We start from the raw sequence: 27,151 nt of genomic DNA on the forward strand, positions 1-27,151 counted from the left end.
AATTTTAAAAATAAAATTTTACTGAGGGGCAAAATAGTAAAGGAAAGATGGAGGAAGGGGCAAAAAAGTAAAGGGGAGGTGGAGGATGAGATGTGTGGGGGTGGAGGGAGCAACTCCCAAGTTAGAGCTGTCAAATTTTTTCAAAGCCCCAAGGCCAACCCTGGCCTTTTCTACACTGAGGCCCATTTTGTTTGACCCACCTTTGAGGGGGCTTTTTCCAGAGCCCCTAGCCCCCAAAACCCCAGAAAATGGGTTGGGATTAAATTAGGGCCGGGTTAGCCCCTAGTCCCAAAACCCCATTTTTCTCTGTTGACCCTGGACATCCTGTTTTCTTGACAAACGTTTACCTTTAAGAGCTCCACAACAATCTACTGAGACGACAGCGCATAGCAGTACAGGCGGCGGCAACACAGCACTTGACGGCAACGCACGGTGGTATAGGCGGCGACGATATCAACGATCGAGTGGTTGAAAGAAGAATCGTGAACGAGGTTAGGTTTTCTTTCAAATACTTCTTCTCGTGTTTTTAGTTTAACCGTGATGTTCTGAGAACAGTTTACTCGGGTTCCCAAATGCACACATCTTTCATCTATCATAAACTTATTCTCTACATTTCTCAATCTGGGTTAATCATCTCTCCATTACTTTTCAACCTTTCAATCTGGGTTAATCATCTCTCCATTACTTTTCAACCTTTTCTATATCTAAAAGCAATGCATTTTTTCTGATTACTTAAACATGTGGGGTTTTATTCTTGCCCCCTTATCAAAGTCTCTCCGGATTTTTTTTTCTTTTTTCTTGATTGATTTATTTGTAATGTTACTAATTGTAAGTATTTATAGTTCTTCAATGTTGAGTGAGTTCATGGGAGAGTGGGTATGATGAGTTGACTCAATTTATCTCCTTCTAATTTAGAAACACTTTTAAAAATCTAATTATAATCCAAAAGAAATTGGATCTGAAAACGGAACATGCTTTAACAAATTCTAGAACTTCAAATTGAAAACCATCTTTGGAAGAACCAAACTGTACCTTCTTCTTCGCAGCTTCCTTAATACCAAGAACATACATAACGCTCTCATCATGTTTGCTTATCCCTTAAAAATACACCCAAAAGTATAATTCTTAAAAATATCACATAGGGTTGTTTTTACTATAAAGTTGGATAAGACTGCAAAATATTTGCTTCAACATGCAACTTTTCCCACTTTTTTTGTAACTTTTTTTCTCAATTGCTGTTGTTGGGGAATTGTAATACGCAATTTTTTGTGTGCAGAGCTTTGAAATTAAGGAAGCACTACCGGTTGCAAGTTATGAAGGCATGTACTATAATTACTTCAGCATAGGTACTTCAATCTGTACATTAGTAGTGCTATACAGGTGACTTTAATGAAAATGTCTGGAGATGGTATCATGTCTATTTTAGATTTTTAATGTCTTTAGTAGTAGTTGAGATTAATCATTGAGAAAGAAGTTACTACATTACATGTATATGTTGTGTTATTTTAAAACCAAATTGCTCCTTGAATGGTATTGATGCATCTTAGGAATATTGCAAGAACTGTGGAATTTTTGCCTTCAATATAGAACCAAAATACTAATTACTCTTTACTATTTCATTATTCATTTCAATATTTTGTAGTCTTTTAAAACATTTTCTATTTTCATTATCTCTAACTTTTCTTAAATTATTGGGAACTAATTCATTTCCTTTTTCACAATATTGTACTAGTTAAACCTCGGCAAGTGGGGATAAATTTTGACTTATCATTCTTTTAAATAAGTTTCTTTCTTTTCTATAAACCCTCCATCTCCAAAGACCAATAGCAAAGCGTAGAGCTAGTGAAAATTCTCTTTTTCCCTTTCACCTTTTATGTGATTTCTTAGTTTTTCCGTGTAGATGTACCTTGTGTCAAAGCATCCGTTCATGGAGATCTTGAAAGCAAAAGAAGTATGTTGCTTTATGATATTATGTTATGGCTTTCGCTTGAAAGAATATTTGGGTGGGAGCAAGTGAAGCTTATCGAGTTACTGTCTCTTTTGTCAAATTGTTATTCAATATTTTCATCAGGTTGTTTGAAAATATTGAACATTATGAAATCATGATCCTTATTTTATTTTCTTTCCACATTTGTCACCGGAAAATGTTATCTCTTAAGCTTTGCTTCTGATATCAAACCCTGCACCTCTTTAAATTAATCACTATCTTTTTGTTTATAAAAAGATGAGAAAGAAGCTTTATTGCTTAATTTATAGCAGTAATTTGTTCTTATATGATCCGGATTCGTATCTTGTTTAGCTTATAGGCAGCCTATAAGTTTTAAACGTGGACAACCAATACACTGCTTGTTCTATTAACAGGTATTGCACTTTTGATTGATACTCCACGGGATAAAAACATAACGGGTAAATGTTACTAATGATCCATTTTGTTTTATCTGCCTTTTGTTTTATTTTTTGTTTTTTTTTGTTTTATTGAACTCCTACAGCCTGCATTCTGAGTATTGAATGGGTGGGATATTCTTTTTTTCTTATTAAGATAACATTCTTTTTTTGTTTGAATTTTCATATTAGGTATTATGCTTTATGTTGTTGTCTTTTCATATATGGATAAATAATTTTAATATCATGATTTTAATATGTTGTTGTCTTTTCATATTATGCTTTATGTTGTTAGCTATAATGATTTTAATAGTGATTTTGTGACCTTTAAACTTAGTTGGTTCATATTTAATAACAGGATTTGGATCTATTTAATATACTTATGTTGTGTTGATAAAGCTTGCGGAGAAAAAACATCTCTGGATGTCAATGAGCAATGACTCTGGTGTTGTCTTGTACTGAATCTGACAAATGGAACATTGTTTATTTTTATCTTAGTAGTAATTGATGGATGAAACATGGTGATGTTTTTCTCCTGGTACTAACTGGCTGCTCTCTGATATCCATGTACCAAGAACCTGATATCCATGTACCAAGAAAGAATGCAGGATTGATTTGACTAGATTTTTTATTCTCTGGTGCCTGCATAATGCCTTGTGTGAGTGATCTGGTTGGTATAATTTGATATGATGATTTTATATTTTTGTACATAAATTTTTGTAAAAAGAATACCCATGGGTTGGCCCTGATCCATAGGGCTTTGGGGGCTTTTAGCCCTGGGGGCTTTTTCAATAAAAGATTTTTTTTGGCCCTGTGTGCTTTTTTGGCCCCAACCCACATGGGCTAGGGCCAAATCTTGTTAATGGGGCTGACTTGACAGTTCTACACAAAGTTAAGTTAGTGAGTAACTTCAAATTTAATAATTCTTAAAATCTAATGATAAGAACTAATATTACATTACAATTTTTGTTTGGTCTGAAATTTATCTTGTCTCACAATCGGAACGGTGATGGGACGACGAACCAAAAAAAAGACGAGTTTGAAAAAGAGATTTTGGAGTCGCTACTATAGTTTATTATGAAAAACTATGAAAAAACCACAAAGGAAGACACGGTCTACAAAACAAGATTTTAGGTTCGGGAGTCGGTTACGCGTAGAGAAGGTATTAGCATCCTACAACGCCTGCCTGAAGGTAGTACCGTTAATTAAATACACGAATGTGACGTGATTTTCAAAATGTTTAATTATTCTCGAAAATGACACTCTAAAGAAACAAAATATATTTTTTAGTGTTTTCTTGCCCAACAAGGATTGACCTTGCTCTACGTATTCTCATTCAATATGAGAAATCAGGATTATGTAGTTCTTTAGGAATGTTTATTTAAGAAATTGTTTGGAAAATGATTTGGAATAAGTTTGGATTTTTGGGAAGTGAACTTAACAAGGAGTAACCCCTACATATCTCCAACTTTGATGGAGAATCAAGGATAATGTAGTTCTAGCGTAAAAGATTGTTTGTTTGTTTGAAAATGTATATGTTTTTAGCTTTTGGAGATTTTCTATTTTATTTGGTATTTTTTGGCGTAGTTGGAAAAACGACAGTAATAAGTATTAGACTGATGCAGACGATCGCACGAATACTCCTACTGTTATTCACAAATTCTCGTAAAAGTGGAAATTTCCAAATTCATAAATATGGTGTCAAGAAAAGAAAAGAAAAAGTACTGTGAATGACACGTAGATGATGTTAAAATGTTGTCAAAAAAATGTTGTCAAAATATTATTATATAGATAATCCTCAATACAGTATCAATGTTAGGTTTCAAATTTATTTATAATTTATTATTAAATAATTTAATATTTTCTTTTTATAAAGATGATCATTACTCTTTGTTTTATATTTCTCATATAATATTTAAAGCACACCATAATAACTAATCAACAAGTCAAAGAAATTATTCTTAATTTTTCTATACCCATAATACTCAATAATTTTTTTCTAAAACAATTGAAAGTAAATAAATATTTTAAATATATTTTTTATTAAAATTATTACTCATAAAATTTACTCAATTTACTATTTATTAGATTTTAAAATTAACATAGAATTATTACTAAATTCATATTATATAAATATATTTTTAGTATTTAATTTTTTAAACTAAAATATAATCGAAAACCTTACTGGATGTGTTTAACCCAAACATTTAACTTTACTTTTTTTTTTCTCAACTCTCTTTCAAATAACAGTCAAAAGTGATTATTTTTCATCTTTAAGTTTTAGTTGTTTTTATATATTTTAAGTTCTCTGATTTATTTGTTCTTTCTAACTAACTAATTATATAGGAGACAATCCTATATAAAGGGCATCCAATATAATGACTTTTAAAAATGATTGTAAATTGTTATTTTGATACAATATTAAGATGTTTAAGAAATTGTTTATGTTCGTTAAAATACTGCCAATTTATAAACTATGTAAAATTCTCAACTCTAAATAATTACTTTTGAAATAGACAATTTTTAAATTCGGAATAGTGACCATGCATCTTGTCGGCAAAATATTCAGTGTATTTGTCCCCATTTCTACAGTACACATAAAATGACAGAGTGTAAAGACACATTTCCAAGCCTTCCCATAACAATTGTTCTATTGTGATGCATTCAATATATGCAGTGAACTAAAGATTCCATTAATGACAATCACAGCCTTGTAGCACCTTCCACTGAGATTGTTCTTTGATTCATGTTAAAAAATGAGAAGTGGTTAAGAATACGAAAATTATACAGTCTGGAAACGTGGATCAAATTCAATAGTGAGTTTCAATTATTAATGTTGGAAGGTTAAAGAAGTTAGATATAGTAGCTGACAAATATTTCAAACGCAATTACACTGTTACATAGTAACAGAGCCAGTATTCCACATAATTTCTCAAGTATATTATAGCAGGACGTAAAATTGGTTGAGACATAATATACTTGACTAATTAACATCAGCAAGGACACAGGTAGCAAATTCATAATCTTCAAGGAGATCATCAATAAGCAGGTAATTGTCCACAAGAAAAGTGACCCAAAAAACTTTGATCTACTACACATGCAGGCTGTGCTTTAATCATCAATAATTGATTAAATGGTTGAATCGTGGTTAGTGAAAAAATAAAACAACCCATTTGACTTCTATAGAAAAAAATTGATTGAACTACAGTGTAAAAGTAAAGACGATAGAAAATCATTCGTGTTAGCTAGAGCAACAAAACTTTGGCATTATGAGTTCCGACGTTTTCATCAAAAGAAAATAAAATAGGCTTGAATCAGATAAGATAGAAGTTCCCCGACAAATCATGGTTTTGGAAATAATGTTCAACAAGTTCCAACAAGATAACCAAAGCATTTGTACAAATTGTAAATTGAAAAGCAAAAACAAACCTGAAATGTTACTGTCCATGTCCATGTTTGACACCCCATTTGATCCCCCAACATAGCGGCGGCACCCATCATAGCAAGTGTGGACTCCAAACCCATGACACTGCCCATTAGACCACTCACCACCATATACATCACCACAGTAGAACCTATAGATCCCCATTTCATGCCTCAAACCTTCCCTATACTGCCCTCTATGCCTGCTCCCCCTTGCCCATGTCTCCACACCATACCCATCATACTTCCCATCAACCCAATCCCCCTCATACCTCCCACTCATGTGACAGTGATAAACCCCATTTCCCCAACACTTTCCCTTTTGGAATTCACCCTCGTACACATCCCCATTGCTGTAAACTTGAACCCAACATCTCCAACTTGTGCTCTTCACTTGCTTAGGGTTCGACCCAATGGACCACACCACAGGGTGAGTAGAAAAGAAGGAGGAAGAAGAAGATGATGAAAATTTGGCGGGGAACAATCGAGTGAAGAGCAACAGTGCCAGATTGAGGGAAATCAATAGTACTGTTGAGCATGCGATGACGGAGAAGAAATCCAAATGGCTAGGGTTTGAAAAGAGAAAGTAGAGGGAAGGAAGGGGGAGCAACATGAGGAAACGGAAGCGAGGGAGAAGTTTGAATCGAGCCTCCTAATACATCTTCGCGAAGGAACCATGGAATTCTCTTCGCATTTCTCTCAATCTTCTCGAACCCTGGCTTCGAGATTTTTTAATTTCGGGTGAAATTCTCAACTAGGGAAAAAAAATGTGGTTGAGAGTTAATGGTGTAAAATTCAATTTCTTTTATCTGAATTATAGAATAGTTTAATTAGTTTTTAGTAAAAAAAAAACAGTTTAGTTTTTTTTAGTATAATACAGTACTTTTTAGTATAATTTGTTGAATTAAGCCTAGTCCTAGATGGGACATGAGAGTGTCTTTGATCAACTGCATGTGGGAGAGACTACGACATGGAGAGGTAATGACATCGACGGTAGAGGCAACGACTTGCAAGAGTGTTTGTGAAGATAAACAAAAAGATGTATGGAATGAACTAAAATAAATGTGAAATTAGGAATTAATAAATTAATAGTCTTGATAAACACTTATTATATCTTTCCAAACTTCTCAAAATAAGTTTGGAACATAATTACAATTTTCTCACTTGTTATAAAATAAGTAGATTTCTCAGGTTATAAATAAGTTTTTCTTTTATATTTATTATCACATTACTTTTTACCCGTCATAATAAATGTAAATGTTGCTCTTGATAATTTTTCTTTTATCAATCATAATAACTATTATTTTTATTATAAAATTGTAACTTATTAATTTATTATAACATGTAAAATTTACTTTTTCTCTTGGTATATTTTTCTCTTCTAGTATTGGTTTTTGCTTCTGTACTAATTTGATAAGGTGAAAATATAAAGAAACATTATACTATTATTTGAAAACATTATCATTCTTAAAAGAAACATAAACAAGCCCCTCCCCCTCCAATTTTTTTAATATATAATTTTAAATATTTTTTAAACTTTAAATATATTTTATATATCTTGTTCTCTCAATAAACTTTTATACGATTTTAACATCCAAATATTTTGTTGAAGATTTGTATAACTTTTATAGATAAAAGAAAGAGTATTAATTTTATTATTCCTGTTATGTTGTAAAGAGTATGTTATATTACTCTAAAATAAATTAAATGAAAAAAGTATTTATATTGATAGTTGAAAGAAATAGAGATGTTATATTAGTCACATCTTAGTCATAAAAGTTATTGATATGAGATATTAACTTGTTAGTGATGATATATTGACAACTTTAAATAAAATATATCCAAAATAAAATACATGACAATTTTAAATAATAATATATAATTATCTTTATATTTTTATTTAAAATTGTAATAATATTATATTACTATAAAGGGAGTATATAGGGTTGTAAAATGATTTTTTTTTCTAATAGTGTTAAACAATTATTTTTCTTGTTTTAAAAGTAAAAGAAAGACCATGACTTTGAAATCGATTTACGAGGTATAAGTCACTGTTTTTTACTTTCAGAAACACTATTTGTTTTTTTTTTTCTTTCGGAAGGGTAATAATCATCATCAAACTTATTTGTATGGGGTATAAAGAATGGTTAATTTATATCCATATAAATAAAAATTACTTTAAATTATATATAACTCTTAAAATGTATGAAATTGAGTAAAACTAATATATTCTTCTCTTGATTTATTTATTTTTTATATTCTGACATTTATTTTTCTCTAAAGACAATCGAATTTTGAACGGTGACAGATATTATGTTGATATCTCTCTCACTAAGATTCGAACATTTATTTACGTATATTATAGAAATATTTAATACGGTGGAACATTGGTAATTATTTTAATTCGAAAATTTACTTATACTAGTGAAAAATAAAGTATATTGTCGCGCATTCAACGTTCAACCACTTAATATCCAACCTTAAAAATGACCTATAATATTTTTGTAAACAAATACTAATATTATACGTAAAAAGGATATAAAACGTCGAATGTTAGAAGGTGAGTGACTTCAATCAAAATTTGAGCGGAAGATTGAAAATTCATTCGCTTTATCTTAACGCGCAGTACCTCTTCTCTGCTCAATTTTTGTGATTTTGTCATTTATAGGCGCATTCTGCTTTCTCTCTCACTGGTGGTAATACTTTATTTCGACGAACCCACGTTTTGAAGATTAGATTTCGTTTTCGTTTTGAAGAACTTATTTGTTGAAATTGTTTGTTGAAATTGTTTGTTGTTTTTTTTTGTTGAACTTGTTTGTTCTTGTTTGATTGAACTTGTTTGTTTTTTGTTATGGTTGTTTGTTGTTGATACCACTACACGTTCATAGTTCATGCTTTATAAAATACCAAAAACTGAAATGTGTTGTTTTTCTACTTTTTAAGTATAGTAGAGTTGTAAAAAAGATCACAATTAATTAAAAAAAACAAAAAAAAATTGGTTAACGTCGAATATTGACAAAGTTCTGTGAACGTCGGATTGTTCTATGTTCAACGTTAATTTAACGTCTCCCGATATGACGCCAACCTCGAATTCGACATTAGAGACCAAAAATGACCGACGTTATATGATGTTTTTATATTAGTGTTATGAGTTAAGCTAAAATGGTTGTTCTACTTATGACATTTTGATTAATTTAGAATCGAACAGTTTACACAGTCAGAAATGTCATGAAGATTATCACTAAACCAACCATTGTACCATGGAATTCGAATGGTTATCCTTTGATAATAATTATGTTTGATAGAGATTGGTTTATGACAAAACACGTTTAGTACTAGTCAATAATTCAAAGTTCATTACAAAATCTTTAAATATAAATTTGAGATAAATAGATAAATGACATTTGTTACATTAATTTTTGAACTAGTCAATTTTTTATTTTATTTTAATATTAGAATATTTTCTACTAGTAATCTTCCCATTAGATTAAACAGATAAGAAAACAAGTGGTGACAAAAACGAACATTGCAATAAAATTTGGAAAACATATAAACTCGAACCATATAAATTCGAAAAATCTGAATGATATAAATACATTTTAATGTCATTTTCATCCTTCTCTTGAATTGCTAAGACCGTGTTTGAAAGATCGCATTCCGTTTCATTTTCTTGAGTTATGAAGATGTGTATTGATGTTAATGACTTTACGTTATGAAATGTTTTAGCATGTGCTTAACGGATACCTTACACTTCAACTTGCAAAACAACTTTTAAATCCATGCACATGCATTTAAATAATATATTTCTCCTTTTAATCAATATTTAATATTCTTAACAATTATTGTACTCTTCAAAAGAAATCAAATTTGATTTTTGATTCTTATATAAAAAAAAACTATTTGTTTTATGTTTCTCTAAATTTTAAAATTATCACTTTTTATATTGTTAGGATAAAAAGTTAAATGATCATTCCAACCTACACATGCCAGTATTACAACAATTTTATAGGACATTATTATTCTTATAATTTAAAAGATTCTTTGGATTCATTAAACTTTATAATTTTATAAGAGTAACATTATTTAAGTAGACGAATTTAGATCAATATGGTAAGTTAATAATATTAGTTAAAACAAACCAATAATATTAGTTAAAAAAAAAAATCTAAACTTGACGAGTTTAATAGGATCCAAAAGTATTTTATCGAATCATACTTTTGGTAACATTGATAGAACCTACTCGTATTGTTCAACTAATTAAAAGCTTCAACATCAATTTTTAAGTTTAAATTATATATACATGACATTTTTAGCGAATTAGGTCATGAATCTAACCCATGTGTCAATTGATTATACTTTGTGTGATAAATATCATTTGATTTTATTCACACAATCTGAAAGCACATAGAGAAGAACCAGACATCTGTAGTGTTCTGGACCTCATCACCAACAAGTGGCATTTATTTCACACAAATCATGTCATGTATTATTATCTTCTCAAAAGTTCTCCCTTTTCGCCTTCCATCAAAAATGGTGTTTTAAAGCTATACCAAAAAAATATATATTATGAAAGTATGAACTTCTTGTATTTTGAGTGGTGTAATTGTTTTTATCCAGAGTTTGTTTTATATCTTTTGGATGTAAATTTAGTTTGATTTTCATGTTTCGTATTGTTTTACTATTTATGTGATAATAAATGATAAATAAACTTTAAAGTATTTCAGTCTATTAATTTAAAATGTTAAGATTCACAATTATATTTATCATATGAAGTTTAATAAAGAAAACTACTACTTCAACCATGGACCATGTAGTCAAAAGTTACCATCTCGTTTAAAACTTAAAATTAATATATTTTTAAGTTTTCTATATTATATATTGTTCGTTCTTAATCAGTGTGGTATCGAATTGAGATTTAAAATTTTAATAGAAATTGTATAATTTTTAAATTTAACCTACTTTTATAAAGTGATATTTGCATTGTAATTTTTGTACACACTTTGAATCTTTCAGCATTTGTGCCAGTAGTCTTAATTAGCATCACGCTTGTGTTGTTTTTGGGCAACACAAGTTCCCTCTACACAAACATTTATTGTTCTGTTGGGTCACTCGGGTATAACAAATATCATCACATTCACGTCGAGGTACAGAAGAGTAAAATAATGGGTGATTAGATAGTGACCATAATGGGTGAAACAAAATACCAATAGAATTTGTTAGGATAGACTCTACTCATAATTATGATATTATGTTAAAAAATAAGTTTTAAATCTAATTTAACCTTACAAAACCAGCTTATAAAATAAAATTTGTATCCATTTATATATTATAAATTAGCTTTATCTTGATACATCTATCAACTTTGAATTAGCCTTTGTTATGTTATGATATCTCAGCAGTATTGCTGCATTTTAAGAGACTTTTATTGAAAGAGGAAAGCCGTGAGAGCATAAACCGGACCACAAAAAAACTTACCATTTTATATATTCTATCTAGCTAGCTGTCCTCTGCTATACATAGCGTGATTTTTTTTTCTTTTGAGAAGGACCACAAAAGACATGCACCTAACTTTTCACAACACCTTTTTCTTTCTTTCCTAAATTTGAGTTCAATTTCTTCCTTAACGCCAGAACATTCTTGTATGCAGCAGACCTATATTCATCTTATATTAGAAAAATTCAACTTTTTAATACGTTTGCAGACTACTTTTAATCAGTTTCACATCATTTTAAGGAATTTTTTTGGCTCAGCTTGTCAAATTATACATGTTGCTTTAACTTTCATTTCTTAAAAACTACTACTATATTTTTAAAATATATATATGATGCATGCATATATAAGAGACTCTGTATGTCTAGATCAGCATATAGAAGTTTGATGAAGTTTCTGAAAAAATTAAAAGCGTAACACTTGTAGTTGTGAGCTTGAAATATGACAGTGGGATGGATGGTGCTAGAAATTATTACAGGTGTATTTATTGAGGTTAATTTTTGCTGCAGAAATAGCCCCACAGATGGGCTCCCATCTCCTGGTTTTTCCATATATGAATGTTTTATATTCCAATTTATTGTGTTTCTGGATAAAAGGCAATTCATAAACCATGTGGTCTCAACAACTGTGTTTTTCATCATTTCTTTTTATTTTTTATTTGCTAAATGGTTTTAAAAATTTACCAAGATATATATATATATATATATATATATATATATATATATATATATATATATATATATATATATATATATATATATATATATATATATAAACTATTATTATTAAAGATTGATTCCTTTAGTTGATGATAGTAGTACTTTTTCTTTGTTCAGAAATTTTTTTCATGCACTTTACTCTTAAAAAACTGTTTTACTACTTGATATGATCAAGAATTCCTCGATCATATGACAATGCAAACCAGACTACATAGCTAGCTCAATATGTCTTATGTACTTGTACTTAACTATGTACTATCTACATGGTACGTGATTAGTACTAACTCATACTTATGACACACAAAGTATTTTATAATTGTTATTAAAACATGATTAAACATTCTTATTTTACTAATAAATGGGTCACTGAATCCAAATCTAGATCCATAAAATCCATAAATAATATAATTACTAAAGTGTTTTAATTATGTTTTATTAATTACGTATATATTATTTGTTAATGTAAAAGATGGGTTTGAATGTTGAAATATCTTTTATCACACAATTTTCATTTATATTATTGAGGACAAATACTAAAAAAAAAGACAAATATAATGAAAGACAAAGTTTAGAAACGTTTGAAAACTGCTATAATTCAGGATAAGCTTTTTAAGACAGTTTCTAAATTATGAAACAGAATCCAATTATCAAAATGTAATTTTTCTTTCATACATTATAAGATTTTAAAATTTTTAATTCCAGGAATATAAAGTTTTCATTATATATCTTCGGCCACATTGAGCTTCAACAACCGGGTTGTTTCCATGTCTGGTATAAGATCCTATTGGCTAAGCTATCAGCCGAAAACTTAGATGGGATAATTATTGTTGAGTTTTAATTTTCTTTCTCCTACATTGAAACTCTGTTTTTAAATATAAAATAATATTTTGATGACTCCTTCTGTGACCAATTAGTAATTATATAATAGTAATATCTAAATATTATTTTACTTACTCCAATATTCATACATTTTCAAATAATTATATACAAAATAAAAATTATTAAAATTTCATTACTTGTTAATATTTTGAATTACTTTATAATTATTTATAATGCATTTGATGTAGAGTATGTCACACTTTTTATACATATTGTAGCTTTCTCTCACTTAAAGAATGTGATGACTTTTTTAAATAATGTTTTTAAAAAAATTTTATGACATGTATTTATATATACATAAATGTTAATAGTAATTAAACTCTTCATATGTCACACAAAATTAAAAATAATAATTTATATTTTAGAGAAAAACATAAGGGATACAAATTGGATTTTTTAATATTCAATCTAATCTAATAAAATTGATTAGATGTATAAGTCATGTTTATATTAATTCAAGAATTAAATTTGAATTTCTTTTCTCAATTTAATTAAAATTGAATTAAAATATAAATGAAATTCACTTTGTTAATTATATTAAATTTATGATTATCTAATATATTTAGCGATCAGGTCCATTAAATATAAGATAGGTTGACTCAATTCGATTTTCAATCGGGTCAACTCGACTCGATTTAAGTCAACTTTCAAAAAGAGTTGGTTCGGTTTGACTTTAGTCAAAACTAACTTGGTTTGACATTTAGTCTTTGATTAGGGTCGACTTGACCTGAACTTCAGCTTTCGCAAGGCCAACTCGTGTTGACCTTCGATCGGGGTCGATCGACCAATCTTTAGCTAAGGCCAACTTAGTTGACCTTTGGCTGGGCAAACTCGATCGATCTTTGGTCGGATTAACTTGACTTGAACTTCGACCAAGGTCAACACGATTGATCTTTGGTCGGGTCAAAATCGACTTTGTTCACCTTCGACATGAGACAGCTTGGTCCACCTTCGACAAACGCCAACTCGATCCACATTCAGCAGCCAACACCAACTCGATAGACCTTCAACCCAGGCTGACTCGATTGACATTTGGGTCGGGACTCGGTCGACATTTGATTCGGCTTGACCTTCAACTTGAGCTGACACAACTCACCCTTCAACCCGAGACTACTTGGCTCGACCTTCAATCCAAGACTACTTGGCTCGACTTTTAGCCCGAGACAATGCGGTTCGACCTACAACCTCGATCAGTTAACCCATCTGTGCAATCTTTTTTATTTTAATAAAAAGGTAAATTAGTAATTTTGGAGGTGTAGGAAAAACTTGGAAAAGTACAAGGAAAACACTTTGAGAAAGTAGAGCTGTCAAAACGGGTAACTCAGCTCGACCCACCACGAGTTGGTCACTTAGTAAGTCAACCCAACTTGACTAACTTATTAGCGAGCTGAAAAAAATTCGAATATAGCTCAACCCACCATGTGTTGGTAGGTTAAACGGGTTGGTTCACTGACTCACTTAATTATAAGTTTTTTTTTTAAATAAAAAAATTATAATTTTTTTAATTCAAATCTAAATAAATTTCACTCTAAAATGATGTTAAACTTCAAAGACAATTCAAAATAAATAAATAAAAAATCATACAATGCTAGTTTAATCCAAAAACAAACACAAAAGACGAACAAATAAGTTTTTAAAATATTGATAATTTTTTGTATCACGTGTCCATTTATAATATTAAAGTTTTGAATAGATAAATCTATAATATTTTTCTCTCTTGAAAAATATTTTTTATCTCCATCTACAATATAATAAAAAATGCTAACTAATAATATCGAAACACAAAAAAATAAATTAGGTGGGTTGGTGAGCCAACTCGGCTTACCACGAGTTCAACCCGGATGAGTCGGGTTCTAAGTGAGCCGAGTTGAAAAATATCCCGCATAAAAAAATTACATTTTTTTCAAACTCAATTCAGCTCAAACTTGTGGTGAGTCGGGTTGGCTCGCGAGTTACAATTCATTTTGACAACACTATGAGAAAGAATAAAAAAAAGTGAGGCAATTTCAAACTGAAATTAAATTAAAGACTAGAAAAAAAAGTACACATAAACATATACATCTTATCCTTATATCCAATTTAAAGAATTAAATATTTATTATACTTACAACAATATTTGATCAAAAATTTATTATCAAAGTTATAATAAATTTTGACAATAAAAACTTGAAGATAGTAAATATATTTTGCATTGAATCTCAAATGAAAAACTAAAACTAAGTCAATACAACAATATATTTAAGCATACAATTAATCACATATCCAACATATAAAAAATGAAGAACATACTACAAAATTATAAGGTCATATTAAAAAAGTAAATTTTAAACATAATAATAGGAACCTAGGTGCGTAAAAGACAGACAACAATGGTGAAGGATGCAACTACCAACGTTTCAGAACGATACAAAATCTCACCACAAAAATACACTACCTAAACACAAAAAATACACTACTAGACAGAAATACAAATAACATATTAGTCTTAGGAACCAAAGCAAGCACAAAAACACAAAAAGAAAATCGTGTTCACCGTCACAAAGAAGACAAATGGTGAAAGCAAAGAATGGATGAATGAATAACCGAAGTCTAAAAACATATTGTCTCGATTATTTTAATAATCGAATCAATAAACCTTATATGTTCTCAGTTTTACCAACAACTGTTGTCTGTCATCAAAAAATAAAAAATAAAAATTTTTGGTGATAATTTTGAAATTTGGTTCAAACTTTTGGTAGTAAAATTGAAGCATAAAGAACTTGTGTTACTGATTCTCAACAGAACCGAAGCAATAGATGTTGTTCAGGCAACTCAATTAATGATGAATTCAACGGTCAGTTTTGAAAGACCTATGGCACCGGTTATGTTAAAAATCAAAGTCACATGCCCTGTTAAGAAAATGTTCAACTTAAAATCCTAGTGTCAGGTTCGAAACCTTAGGATCCTATCACACCGGTTTTATAAAGGACTGAAGCCATAAGTCATGGTCAAAATGTGTAAGATGAAATGTCAGCTTCAGATGAAATGTCAGCTTTAGAAGAAATGTGTAGGATCGTATGATTCCAATATTATAGAGAACTAAAGCCATAAACACATTTATTTTTTAATTTTTTATTATTATTTGACACATCTTTAGACTCTGCTGGTTGTTTTTTAACCGAGGAAAAAAAACATATAACTTTAGTTCTTTAATAAACCAAAATTTACATGTTCACGAAATTTATAAAAAATTTCACTGCTTCTACAGTTTCATCAAAACCGAAAGGTATTAAGAGTTAAAAACCTAATTTTATACTAGTAACTACACCTTCATGCCCTACATTTCAAAACGCATCGTACTCTTTATCATCACTCACAACACCCATCATACTCTATCATTCGCAGGAGGAAGCGAACAAGTGGTAGAAAAGAACTAGGATCTTAGAGATGGAGAAGAATTGAAATTTTGTAAATATTAAATTAAAAAGTCAAATAAATGAGAAATAATTGAAAAAAGAGAGGCAAGACTGAACTTAAATTAAAGACTAGAGAAAAAAAATATATAAATATATACATATTATCCCTATATCCAATTTAAAGAATTAAATCTTTCTTATACTTACAACAATTTGATCAAGAATTTATTATCAAAGTTATAATAAATTTTGACAATATCTCGAAAAAAAATTATTTATCATCTCAAAATCAATTCCAAAATTTAGTTAAAACAGTGGTAATTTATACTAAATCACTCCCAACTAAAATGATATGCTATATTATATTATACGAGTTATAGTTTAAATTTATATTATAGTAAATTGTACTATATGTTAGCTGTTTATTATATGGGTTGTCACTAAAATTGTGCATTATATGGGTCTAAATCACAACGGATGTAAATAGTTCGATACTACATTAATTTCAATAGTAATAGATATAATAAGTATTATTTTATTTATTTAGAAAATTGAAAGTATATTTATTTGTACGTAGTTTTTTTCAAGTAACTTAAGATCATGATTTTGTACTATGCTATTATAATATAGTCATTTTGTCTTATCCATTAACCAGCATATACAGGAAGAAAGAAGAAAGAGAGACCCCATTAATACAAGACCCCACAGCTCAAACACCCTCATCAACCATTACCTGGTCCCTTTCGTGCGTTTACTTTCTGTGGTTTCTGTATACAAAAAAGAAGCAAAATCCATTTTTTTTTTCTTTCTACGTTCAATTACTTGCAACCACTGCTATTAAACCCTCTGCTGGTACAATTAAATTCGTCTGTGAAGTTACTATAAGCCATATGAATGAATGTTTGTGACATATTCAATTGGAATTTAATTCATAGTTGACCAATATTTGGCAGGAAGAAAGAATGTACTCGAAGAACTGAACAATACATGATAATGCAAAGTAGATAAAACGCATAATCTAATTGAGCAAAAACTAAGAAAAGTTATTAGATTTTCTGTGAAAGAAAAAAAGAAACGGGTTATTATAACAGATTTGAAACAAATAATGCAAACGAAAGTAAAAGTAAAAAGAAAGAAAAGCATAGTACCCTTCTGACAGTGTGGCTAACTTCTTGACGGTGTTAGAAGCAGCACACGTTATTGGGTAATGAACCCTAGAGGCCTGGGTTCAACAATAATAGTAAGTGTATAGTTTACAGAAAAATTGAATGCACAATTACATGAATGCACCTGTAAGGAGAGATCTAAAGAATGAAGAGGGTCCCTTTTTGCAACAGTAATCACTTGAGAAAATCAGGGATATTTTCGTAAGTGTTGGGGTCTTCAACCTCGTTGATCCAACCATAGGTCTTCATGAAGGGGTTGTCCAGTGTCTCTGGTGGGTAGTCATCAATGCAATCGTCCCACACATTTGGGTCTCCCAGGTCTTTCATCACCTCCCACAAACAGCTGTTGCATTTAAAGCCTGCTCCAAAGCTTATCATGAACACCGTGTCACCCTTCTTCAACCTCTTCTTCGCTTCCATGTATGATAACACGTACCACAAGCTACCCGCCGACGTGTTTCCGAACCGGTGCAGCGTCATCCTCGCCGGTTCCAGGTCGTACTCGTTCAGATCCAAGCTCATTCCAATGCCTTCGATCACGGCTTTTCCTCCGGTATGCAAGCAAAAGTGATCCACCCCAGTTCTGAAGTTCAACGGAGATTTTGTAGCTCCGGTGATCGCAGACTTCGGAGTGTTGTTCTTGTTGACTTTTTTAATAAGCGACATGAACAGAAACCTGAGCAACTCACGGACAGGTAATATTTTGGGTGCCATGACTCGAAGATTATCAACGAAGGCTCGCGTGGCAGCCTTGGGAAGCGTCTTCTCAAGGTGAAACCCTAGCCTTCCCTGGTCATCTTCCCGCTGAACACAACAATTGTAAGCCTCTTCTCTGGCACCGTGGTGCGTCCTCACCAGGCACTTCAACCGCAGGATGGCTCTGTTCTTCAAGGACCGTTTGTTGGTCAAGAGAATCGCGCAGCCGCCGGAGCGGAACAGGCAGTTGGCGAGGATCATGGATCTGTCGTTGCCGGTGTACCAGTTGGGGCTGAGGGACTCCGAGGTGATCAACAACGCCATCTTGTTCCTCTGCGTCTTGAAGATGTTTTTCACAATGTCCATGGAGATCAGGCTGGCGCTGCAACCCATGCCGGTGAGGTTGTAGACCTTGACGTCGTGGCGGAGCTTGTAGCGGTTGATGATACGCGAGGAGAGGGAGGGGACAGTGGAGAGCATGGAGATGTTGACGACGAGGATGTCGATCTCGGAGGGGGAGACTTTGGATTTTTCCAGAAGCTTGGCGATGGCGTCGTTGAAGAACTCTTCCATCTCTTCGATGCTGTCGTGCAATGTGGGCGTTGCCTCTCTACCCTCGAAGATGTTTCTTGGCGCGTAAGTCTGTTCGCCGATGCCGGAGCTGACGATGGCCTTCAACAGAAAACGGTACTCGTTGGGACCCAAGTTTTCGGAGCGTTTGATGAGTTTCCCACAGAATTCGGTGCCCAGCATGCGGTCGTTGGGGGGCTTGTAGCATTGGTAGTTCAAGATGTAACACTCCCTGTCGCGTCTCTCCTCCAACATTTTCCAGATGAGTAAACATGAGTACAACGTTGGGACGAGGTACAGTAGATAGAGCAACTCCATGGGAGAGTGTTTCTTTTTTGTACTGTTTTTTAGAGAGAGAAAGAGATGTGAAGAAGAGAATTATGGTGGATTAAAAACTAGAAGGGCTGTGTATGTTTTATAAGAAGGGTTGGAGTGGGTGAATGAGTTGGGCAATGGGCATGTGAAGATAGACCTAAGACACCATGTCATGTCAGTGTCTCAACCCCCAACAACTCACTTAATATTTACAAACATCATTTCTAAATCTTCTAAGTAATAACTAAATGTTTTTTTTTTAATTATAGTATTTGAATTATTTCCTGTTTTAAAATTCAGTCACTCTGAGAATGTTTGTAGGAGTTAGGAGGAAAGAAAGTATATTTATTATATAATTTTAAGAGAAATTTGTTCACCGTCTAAGTTTCTATGTGAAAATTTGTATAAGTAGGTATGAGAATATGTATTTAATCAGATAAAGAAAAGTGATGATATGACGTACTTATTATATATAGATGTCTTGAAAGAGTGATGAGAAAAACAGATTTTTGTAATGTCAACCTTTGTTGTTGTAACGAGTCAGAGCATTTGCTTTCCTACTGAGAATGTCTAACTTTTTAAGAGTTAACCACTGGCCCCTTCTCTAAAATTGGAACATTGGAATGTATAGTTTTACTTCAAAATTAATTATGTGTAAACAGTATATATGGTATATTTATTAATTTTAGGTTAATTAAGTTTCAAGTAGTTCACAAGATTGTAAAATTTTAAATAATAAAATTATATGTGATGGCAATCCAAGAAGAAGATAAAGAGAGATAACAATTATATCAGTTATTTATAAGTCACGTAATTCAATTAACAGAAAAATTAAAAAACTAATATATTTTATTGAAAACTATAAATATTTAAGTTGAGTTTCATTTTATGCAGCATTTTCTTTTATATCATAGATTATTTTTGTAACATCCCAAATTCTCACATTAATGTAACAACCCAACTTTTTACATTAATGTAACATCCCAAATTTTCACACTTGATAATTAACATTACATTTATGGTAACATTCCGTAATCTCACCCTTTAAAATTTCCTAGTTAATATAAGTCTATACATGTAAAAAGATTCTAATTATAGTTCTTCTACTCCTCCCTTTCCTTGGCACTATGTGAGGCGACATTCCTTCATCTGCTCCCGTATAACGAATTATACGATCATCGCACATACCCAAACACAAAACACAAACAAGTAGGGTGAGCTAACATGCAACAAATCATTTATAAGACATGCATAATTACTTCGATACAAACATCATATAATAATTATGTCAGACACCCTCATACCATCGTACCACAATTCCTATTGAACACTCGTCCCACAATACCCAATAAACACCAAAATACCCAATAAACACCAAAATACCCAATGGACACTCATTCCATAATACCCAATAAACACTCATTGAACACTCGTCCCACAATACCCAATAAACACCAAAATACCCAATAAACATCACTATACCCAATAGACACTCATTCCACAATACCCAATAGGCACTTATCCCAACGATATTCAATAGGCACTTATCCCAACGATATTCCATAGGCACTTATCCCAACGATATGTTGATGAGCGATACAACGGAAGGTTTTTCACTTGTGATGTCATTATTAGTTCCCTCACTATGTCCAAAACCGGCACATAGACCAGGACATTCTGCCCTCCATACCATTCATAATGTTAGTCCCCTCACTATGTCCTAAACCGGCACATAGACCAGGACATTCTGCCCTCCATACCATTCACAAGGTTAGTCCCCTCACTATGTCCTAAACCGGCACATAGACCAGGACCTCCTGCCCCTCTCACCACATAATTCATCATTCTCTACTTGAGACTGATTGATTATTAGAGTATCAGGATAACCTCCAACTTCATGACCCTCAACATCAACATATACACACATACCATGTCATTACAGAATCTCTCCACGAAACTCATACAATGCTCACATTCCTTAACTCATATTATACCATTACGAAATCTACCCATAATCCTCATACACATACCATGACATTACAGAATCTCTCCGCGAGACTCATACCATACTCACATTCCTCGACTCATATTATACCCTTACGACATTTCCCCATAATACTCATACATGTTCAGATGCATAAATTCAAATCAAATAAACTTCAATCATTTCAGAAATCATACAAACTGAATATATTTCAACAAGATATATTACATGATAATTTAACAGTACATAATCTGTACACAAGATTTAAGTTAAAAACTTGTCGAGGAGACTTCCAGGAAAGAGAGGTGCGTCACAATGGACAACTTAAGTACCAAGTCTTTCCTTAGCCAAAGTGTTCCTCAACTAGTTTTTAACAAATTTCTTATTAACAGATTCAAAACAACAGCATATAATATTTACACCGAATATCAATATAGATAAACATACAGTAAGCATTAACAATATTCATACATAATTTCAAGACATGAATAGTAATAAAACAGTACTAAATCATAATATAAAAGCTTAGAAAGATTAGCTCCCCTACCTCTATTCCAGACTTAATCTCCTGCTCCGAATTTGTTTCCCCGAAAACTCTTCAGAACCTCTACTCTTCTTGCAACTACAAATTTCTCCCTAACTATTTCTTCTCTATTTCTCAAGCTCTCACTTGATTCCTCTTCTCTTGGTGCAAAATACCCTTCCCTCCTATGGCTATTTATAGGTAAAAAAAATTTACTATTCATTAATATTTTAATATTATTTATTATTTTAATATTATTTAAAAATAATATTTCAATCATTTTCTCACCAAATCTGATCCTAATTTCTACCTACTACTTTCTTCCATGCTAAGGAATCTTAATGTTGAAAATTTATTTTTACTATTTACTTTTTACTATTTACTATTCACTTTTTTTACTATTCGATTTTCTAAAAAAAATACTAAATAAGTTATAAAAATTTTAACCTCTTCTTCTAAAATTACTATAATTTTATATTCAAAATATATATTTTTCTATCCATTAAAATTATTATTACTAATAAAATGCTAAAATTTACTATTATAAATATTTTTTTTCATGGGTCTTACATTCTCCCCAACAACAAAAATTTTCGTCCTCGAAAATTCGAAAATTCGACATAAAAAAATAAAGTTATGATTATTTCACTTTATCTTCTAGTTTCCTTGTAAACTCATTTACTCTACTTATTTTGTGCATAAAATTTCTAGCATCTCAAATTGAAATGTACTCACGAAAAATTTAAAATCATAAACCTTCAAAACATTCTTACTTGTCACTTCTAGCCTCGTCAAAACCACCATTAAACATACCCCACTAGTCTCAAAATAATCCATTAATGTTTTAAAAGAACTCATTACTCATAAACTATTAATCACAAAATTCCAGAAAACTTTTCATTCCTACTATAACCAGAAAGTGATTCTCCTTATAGATCCCTATTTAAGACTTTCATGACCCTGTAAAACTCTAAGAATCATTCTTTTTCCGTAACAACCTTCCATTATATTTTCTCAACACAATTTCTACTCCTAGAAATCGTACACCTCTAAAAGCCACTTATGTTTACCAAAATTATACTAGATTGTTCCACCTTACCCTCTACTTCTATTCTCCGTAAAATTTATAATTACTTTGATGATTACACGGAGTCCAAAACACTATTACTAAACAATTCATCCTTTATGTTTTTCTTTTCTATACCCATTTAACAAGAACTTGTCCAAAAATAATACCTATATTGAGTATGCTTTATAACATCCATAGAAACCCTTCCATACTTAAGATCATGCATCATACCCTTAGACTATAATATCTATCATTCACTTGCATTGGTCAGATATCCGTAAAATATTGATCCTCATCCTTTATTTAACCCACACTAAATGTTGAACCACTATTTTCTTCACCTGATAAACATTTCTGAAATACTTAACAAAACTAGAATAATCAAACTTCTTTCAAGATTATACTCCAAATTATCTCAACCTTCATGTAATTAGTTTCCTAGCAACCATTACTAGCCTAAGTTAAAACATTCTCCAAGAATTAACTTATAAACTCTAAATCTTAGGAATATAAACCTTGTCCTCAAAATACCTTCCCACATCCTAACCTAACATGAATCCACAAACTTAACGTTGTCTCTAACCCAGTACCTAACAATTGTGTATCTCTGATAAGACTCAACAGATCACTCAATCAACAATGTTATAAATTCTGAAACCACTTATTTTAATCTCAATAAGGCCGAATTTAAAACTAACTAGATTCCTTATCAGTACTGCACCCACTCATTTAAATAAACCACTTATGGCACATAAGTTAAATGATCTAGAGAGATTATCAAGGCAATCAACCACAACCAACCTCAATTATAACGTGCTTCCCTAGATCAAAACCATATCCCCAGGATATCTAGTGTTAACTAAATCTAAAATTTTTTATCTTATGCGAACTAAAAGTAAGTATCAACAAGTTCACTCACACACATCACTCGATAGAGATCAAGGTGCGACATATAAATCTTTACCCATCCTTTACATCACCATTGAGGTTTGAATACTACCATATAACTATGCCTGATGAAATTGCTCCAATCACAACCTACAACTTCTTAATTATTCCAAATTCCCTAATCACATTAGTATTGCAACTCTCCTTTTTATCTATTTCCAAACTCTTCTTCTTCCTTGTCTTGCCATGTTCATAATATTAATTCAACCTATACTGCCTCTACTAACTTTAATATTCCAAAATCAATAAGATTTTCAACCATAAATCATGACTCTTCAATCCTCTCATAAAAATACCAAAACTTTGCATAAGCTGAAAGCCAAAATTTTCGTACCTGGATTTTCTCTACCACTCATCATACCAAAATCACATACTCTCAAATTTTATCTCTAATACATTTACTGGAAAAATCTAACCATCTCTTTTTGATCATCCATTTAGCTTAAAATCCATTTAATACTTCATTCTTCTCTAAAGACCTCGTGTTCTCTTAACTTACAAATTTCTCCTTCTATTAAACTTTCTCTCAATCCTCTTTATGCCTTATACCATTTCTCTTCTACTCTTCTTCGTCTAATATTTGATTTATCCTTAATCTACTTCAGTATTCCTATCCCTTTTTATTTTAAACTTTATCTTCAAATCTTCCACCATTTTTTTTTTCAGATTCCAACCATCACTGATACATCAATCCATGTTACCAATCTCACACAATGCCACTCCGTTTCTCATCAACACTTCCCTCTATTCTGACTTCTAACATTACTGATATACTAAACCAAACTGATTTCTCAAACCTTGCTACATTCATGCTTATCCAAAGCTTCTCTTAATCTAGCCTTTGAACTTAACTCCTTTTTGTGAAACGTAAGATATATAATCTCCTGATTTTGTCCTGCAAACATCTTAAAACATAACTTCTAAACACCAACATCTTCACTTATCCTTTGAAACTCAAATTCTAGTATTATATCTCCCTATGAAGGCTTTAACTAATTCTAATATCTTTCATAAACCTTGAGAATTAAGAAAGGAAAATCATCTCTCGTAAAAGTCATGAGTAGTTAAACACAATACTCTACTATCTAGACTTGGAGAAAATGGTAAGTATACCATTTAGACTCAATTCTTCATAGAGAAGACACGACAGACCCACGACACAAAGGTCATCCTAAGGACGAACTGCTCTGATACCATTAATGTAACATCCCAAATTCTCACATTAATGTAACAACCCAACTTTTTACATTAATGTAACATCCCAAATTTTCACACTTGATAATTAACATTACATTTACGGTAACATTCCGTAATCTCACCCTTTAAAATTTCCTAGTTAATATAAGTCTATACATGTAAAAAGATTCTAATTATAGTTCTTCTACTCCTCCCTTTCCTTGGCACTATGTGAGGCGACATTCCTTCATCTGCTCCCGTATAACGAATTATACGATCATCGCACATACCCAAACACAAAACACAAACAAGTAGGGTGAGCTAACATGCAACAAATCATTTATAAGACATGCATAATTACTTCGATACAAACATCATATAATAATTATGTCAGACACCCTCATACCATCGTACCACAATTCCTATTGAACACTCGTCCCACAATACCCAATAAACACCAAAATACCCAATAAACACCAAAATACCCAATGGACACTCATTCCATAATACCCAATAAACACTCATTGAACACTCGTCCCACAATACCCAATAAACACCAAAATACCCAATAAACATCACTATACCCAATAGACACTCATTCCACAATACCCAATAGGCACTTATCCCAACGATATTCAATAGGCACTTATCCCAACGATATTCAATAGGCACTTATCCCAACGATATTCCATAGGCACTTATCCCAACGATATGTTGATGAGCGATACAACGGAAGGTTTTTCACTTGTGATGTCATTCTTAGTCCCCTCACTATGTCCAAAACCGGCACATAGACCAGGACATTCTGCCCTCCATACCATTCATAATGTTAGTCCCCTCACTATGTCCTAAACCGGCACATAGACCAGGACATTCTGCCCTCCATACCATTCACAAGGTTAGTCCCCTCACTATGTCCTAAACCGGCACATAGACCAGGACCTCCTGCCCCTCTCACCACATAATTCATCATTCTCTACTTGAGACTGATTGATTATTAGAGTATCAGGATAACCTCCAACTTCATGACCCTCAACATCAACATATACACACATACCATGTCATTACAGAATCTCTCCACGAAACTCATACAATGCTCACATTCCTTAACTCATATTATACCATTACGAAATCTACCCATAATCCTCATACACATACCATGACATTACAGAATCTCTCCGCGAGACTCATACCATACTCACATTCCTCGACTCATATTATACCCTTACGACATTTCCCCATAATACTCATACATGTTCAGATGCATAAATTCAAATCAAATAAACTTCAATCATTTCAGAAATCATACAAACTGAATATATTTCAACAAGATATATTACATGATAATTTAACAGTACATAATCTGTACACAAGATTTAAGTTAAAAACTTGTCGAGGAGACTTCCAGGAAAGAGAGGTGCGTCACAATGGACAACTTAAGTATCAAGTATTTCCTTAGCCAAAGTGTTCCTCAACTAGTTTTTAACAAATTTCTGATTAACAGATTCAAAACAACAGCATATAATATTTACACCGAATATCAATATAGATAAACATACAGTAAGCATTAACAATATTCATACATAATTTCAAGACATGAATAGTAATAAAACAGTACTAAATCATAATATAAAAGCTTAGAAAGATTAGCTCCCCTACCTCTATTCCAGACTTAATCTCCTGCTCCGAATTTGTTTCCCCGAAAACTCTTCAGAACCTCTACTCTTCTTGCAACTACAAATTTCTCCCTAACTATTTCTTCTCTATTTCTCAAGCTCTCACTTGATTCCTCTTCTCTTGGTGCAAAATACCCTTCCCTCCTATGGCTATTTATAGGTAAAAAAAATTTACTATTCATTAATATTTTAATATTATTTATTATTTTAATATTATTTAAAAATAATATTTCAATCATTTTCTCACCAAATCTGATCCTAATTTCTACCTACTACTTTCTTCCATGCTAAGGAATCTTAATGTTGAAAATTTATTTTTACTATTTACTTTTTACTATTTACTATTCACTTTTTTACTATTCGATTTTCTAAAAAAAATACTAAATAAGTTATAAAAATTTTAACCTCTTCTTCTAAAATTACTATAATTTTATATTCAAAATATATATTTTTCTATCCATTAAAATTATTATTACTAATAAAATGCTAAAATTTACTATTATAAATATTTTTTTTCATGGGTCTTACAATTTTAAATAGCTTTATTGATTTAGTAAAATAAAAGCAACATAGGTCAACAAAGTTCATATTTAAGTTAGGTTTAATTGTATGGAGTAATTTTTTTATATCATGAATTATTTACAAATAGCTTTTGATATAAATTTTTAACTAATTTTCATAAAATTGATGGTTTGTGTCTGTAATACTACGAAAGGCTTGTAGAATACTTTTATACAATA

The 27,151-nt window shown here is 31.4% G+C and overlaps 2 protein-coding genes and 1 long non-coding RNA gene across 5 annotated transcripts; 1 reads left to right on the forward strand and 2 right to left on the reverse strand.

Annotated features, from left to right (window-relative positions):
• Positions 1-128: 128 nt before the first annotated feature.
• On the forward strand, positions 129-2,881 carry LOC128196817 (uncharacterized). The gene is made up of 4 exons (XR_008249213.1): positions 129-491; positions 1,277-1,346; positions 2,362-2,406; positions 2,741-2,881. It is a non-coding gene; the product is annotated as an uncharacterized LOC128196817 (long non-coding RNA).
• Positions 2,882-2,888: 7 nt separating this feature from the next.
• LOC108339448 (phosphatidylinositol 4-phosphate 5-kinase 8-like) lies at positions 2,889-6,567 on the reverse strand. Of its 3 annotated transcripts, none has more exons than XM_052878560.1 (2): positions 5,812-6,564; positions 2,889-3,024 (listed from the first exon to the last, which is right to left on the reverse strand). In XM_052878560.1, exons 1-2 carry the CDS (start codon positions 6,416-6,418, stop codon positions 3,011-3,013), a joined length of 621 nt encoding a protein of 206 aa, XP_052734520.1. In that variant the 5' UTR covers positions 6,419-6,564; the 3' UTR covers positions 2,889-3,010. The 3 variants fall into 3 exon arrangements, with proteins under 3 accessions (XP_052734520.1, XP_052734519.1, XP_052734518.1); XM_052878559.1 differs by lacking the exon at positions 2,889-3,024 and adding an exon at positions 4,838-5,119; XM_052878558.1 differs by lacking the exon at positions 2,889-3,024 and adding an exon at positions 4,850-4,968 and having other exon boundaries at positions 5,812-6,567.
• A 10,722-nt stretch (positions 6,568-17,289) lies between these two features.
• LOC108339663 (3-ketoacyl-CoA synthase 12) lies at positions 17,290-19,119 on the reverse strand. The gene is made up of 2 exons (XM_052878561.1): positions 17,579-19,119; positions 17,290-17,510 (listed from the first exon to the last, which is right to left on the reverse strand). The coding sequence occupies exon 1, from the start codon at positions 19,036-19,038 to the stop codon at positions 17,629-17,631; it is 1,410 nt and encodes a 469-aa protein (XP_052734521.1). The 5' UTR covers positions 19,039-19,119; the 3' UTR covers positions 17,290-17,510; positions 17,579-17,628.
• Positions 19,120-27,151: the final 8,032 nt, after the last annotated feature.

Source organism: Vigna angularis, chromosome 5 (genome assembly GCF_016808095.1).
Source record: "Vigna angularis cultivar LongXiaoDou No.4 chromosome 5, ASM1680809v1, whole genome shotgun sequence".
In the NCBI taxonomy this organism is placed as follows: domain Eukaryota; kingdom Viridiplantae; phylum Streptophyta; class Magnoliopsida; order Fabales; family Fabaceae; genus Vigna; species Vigna angularis.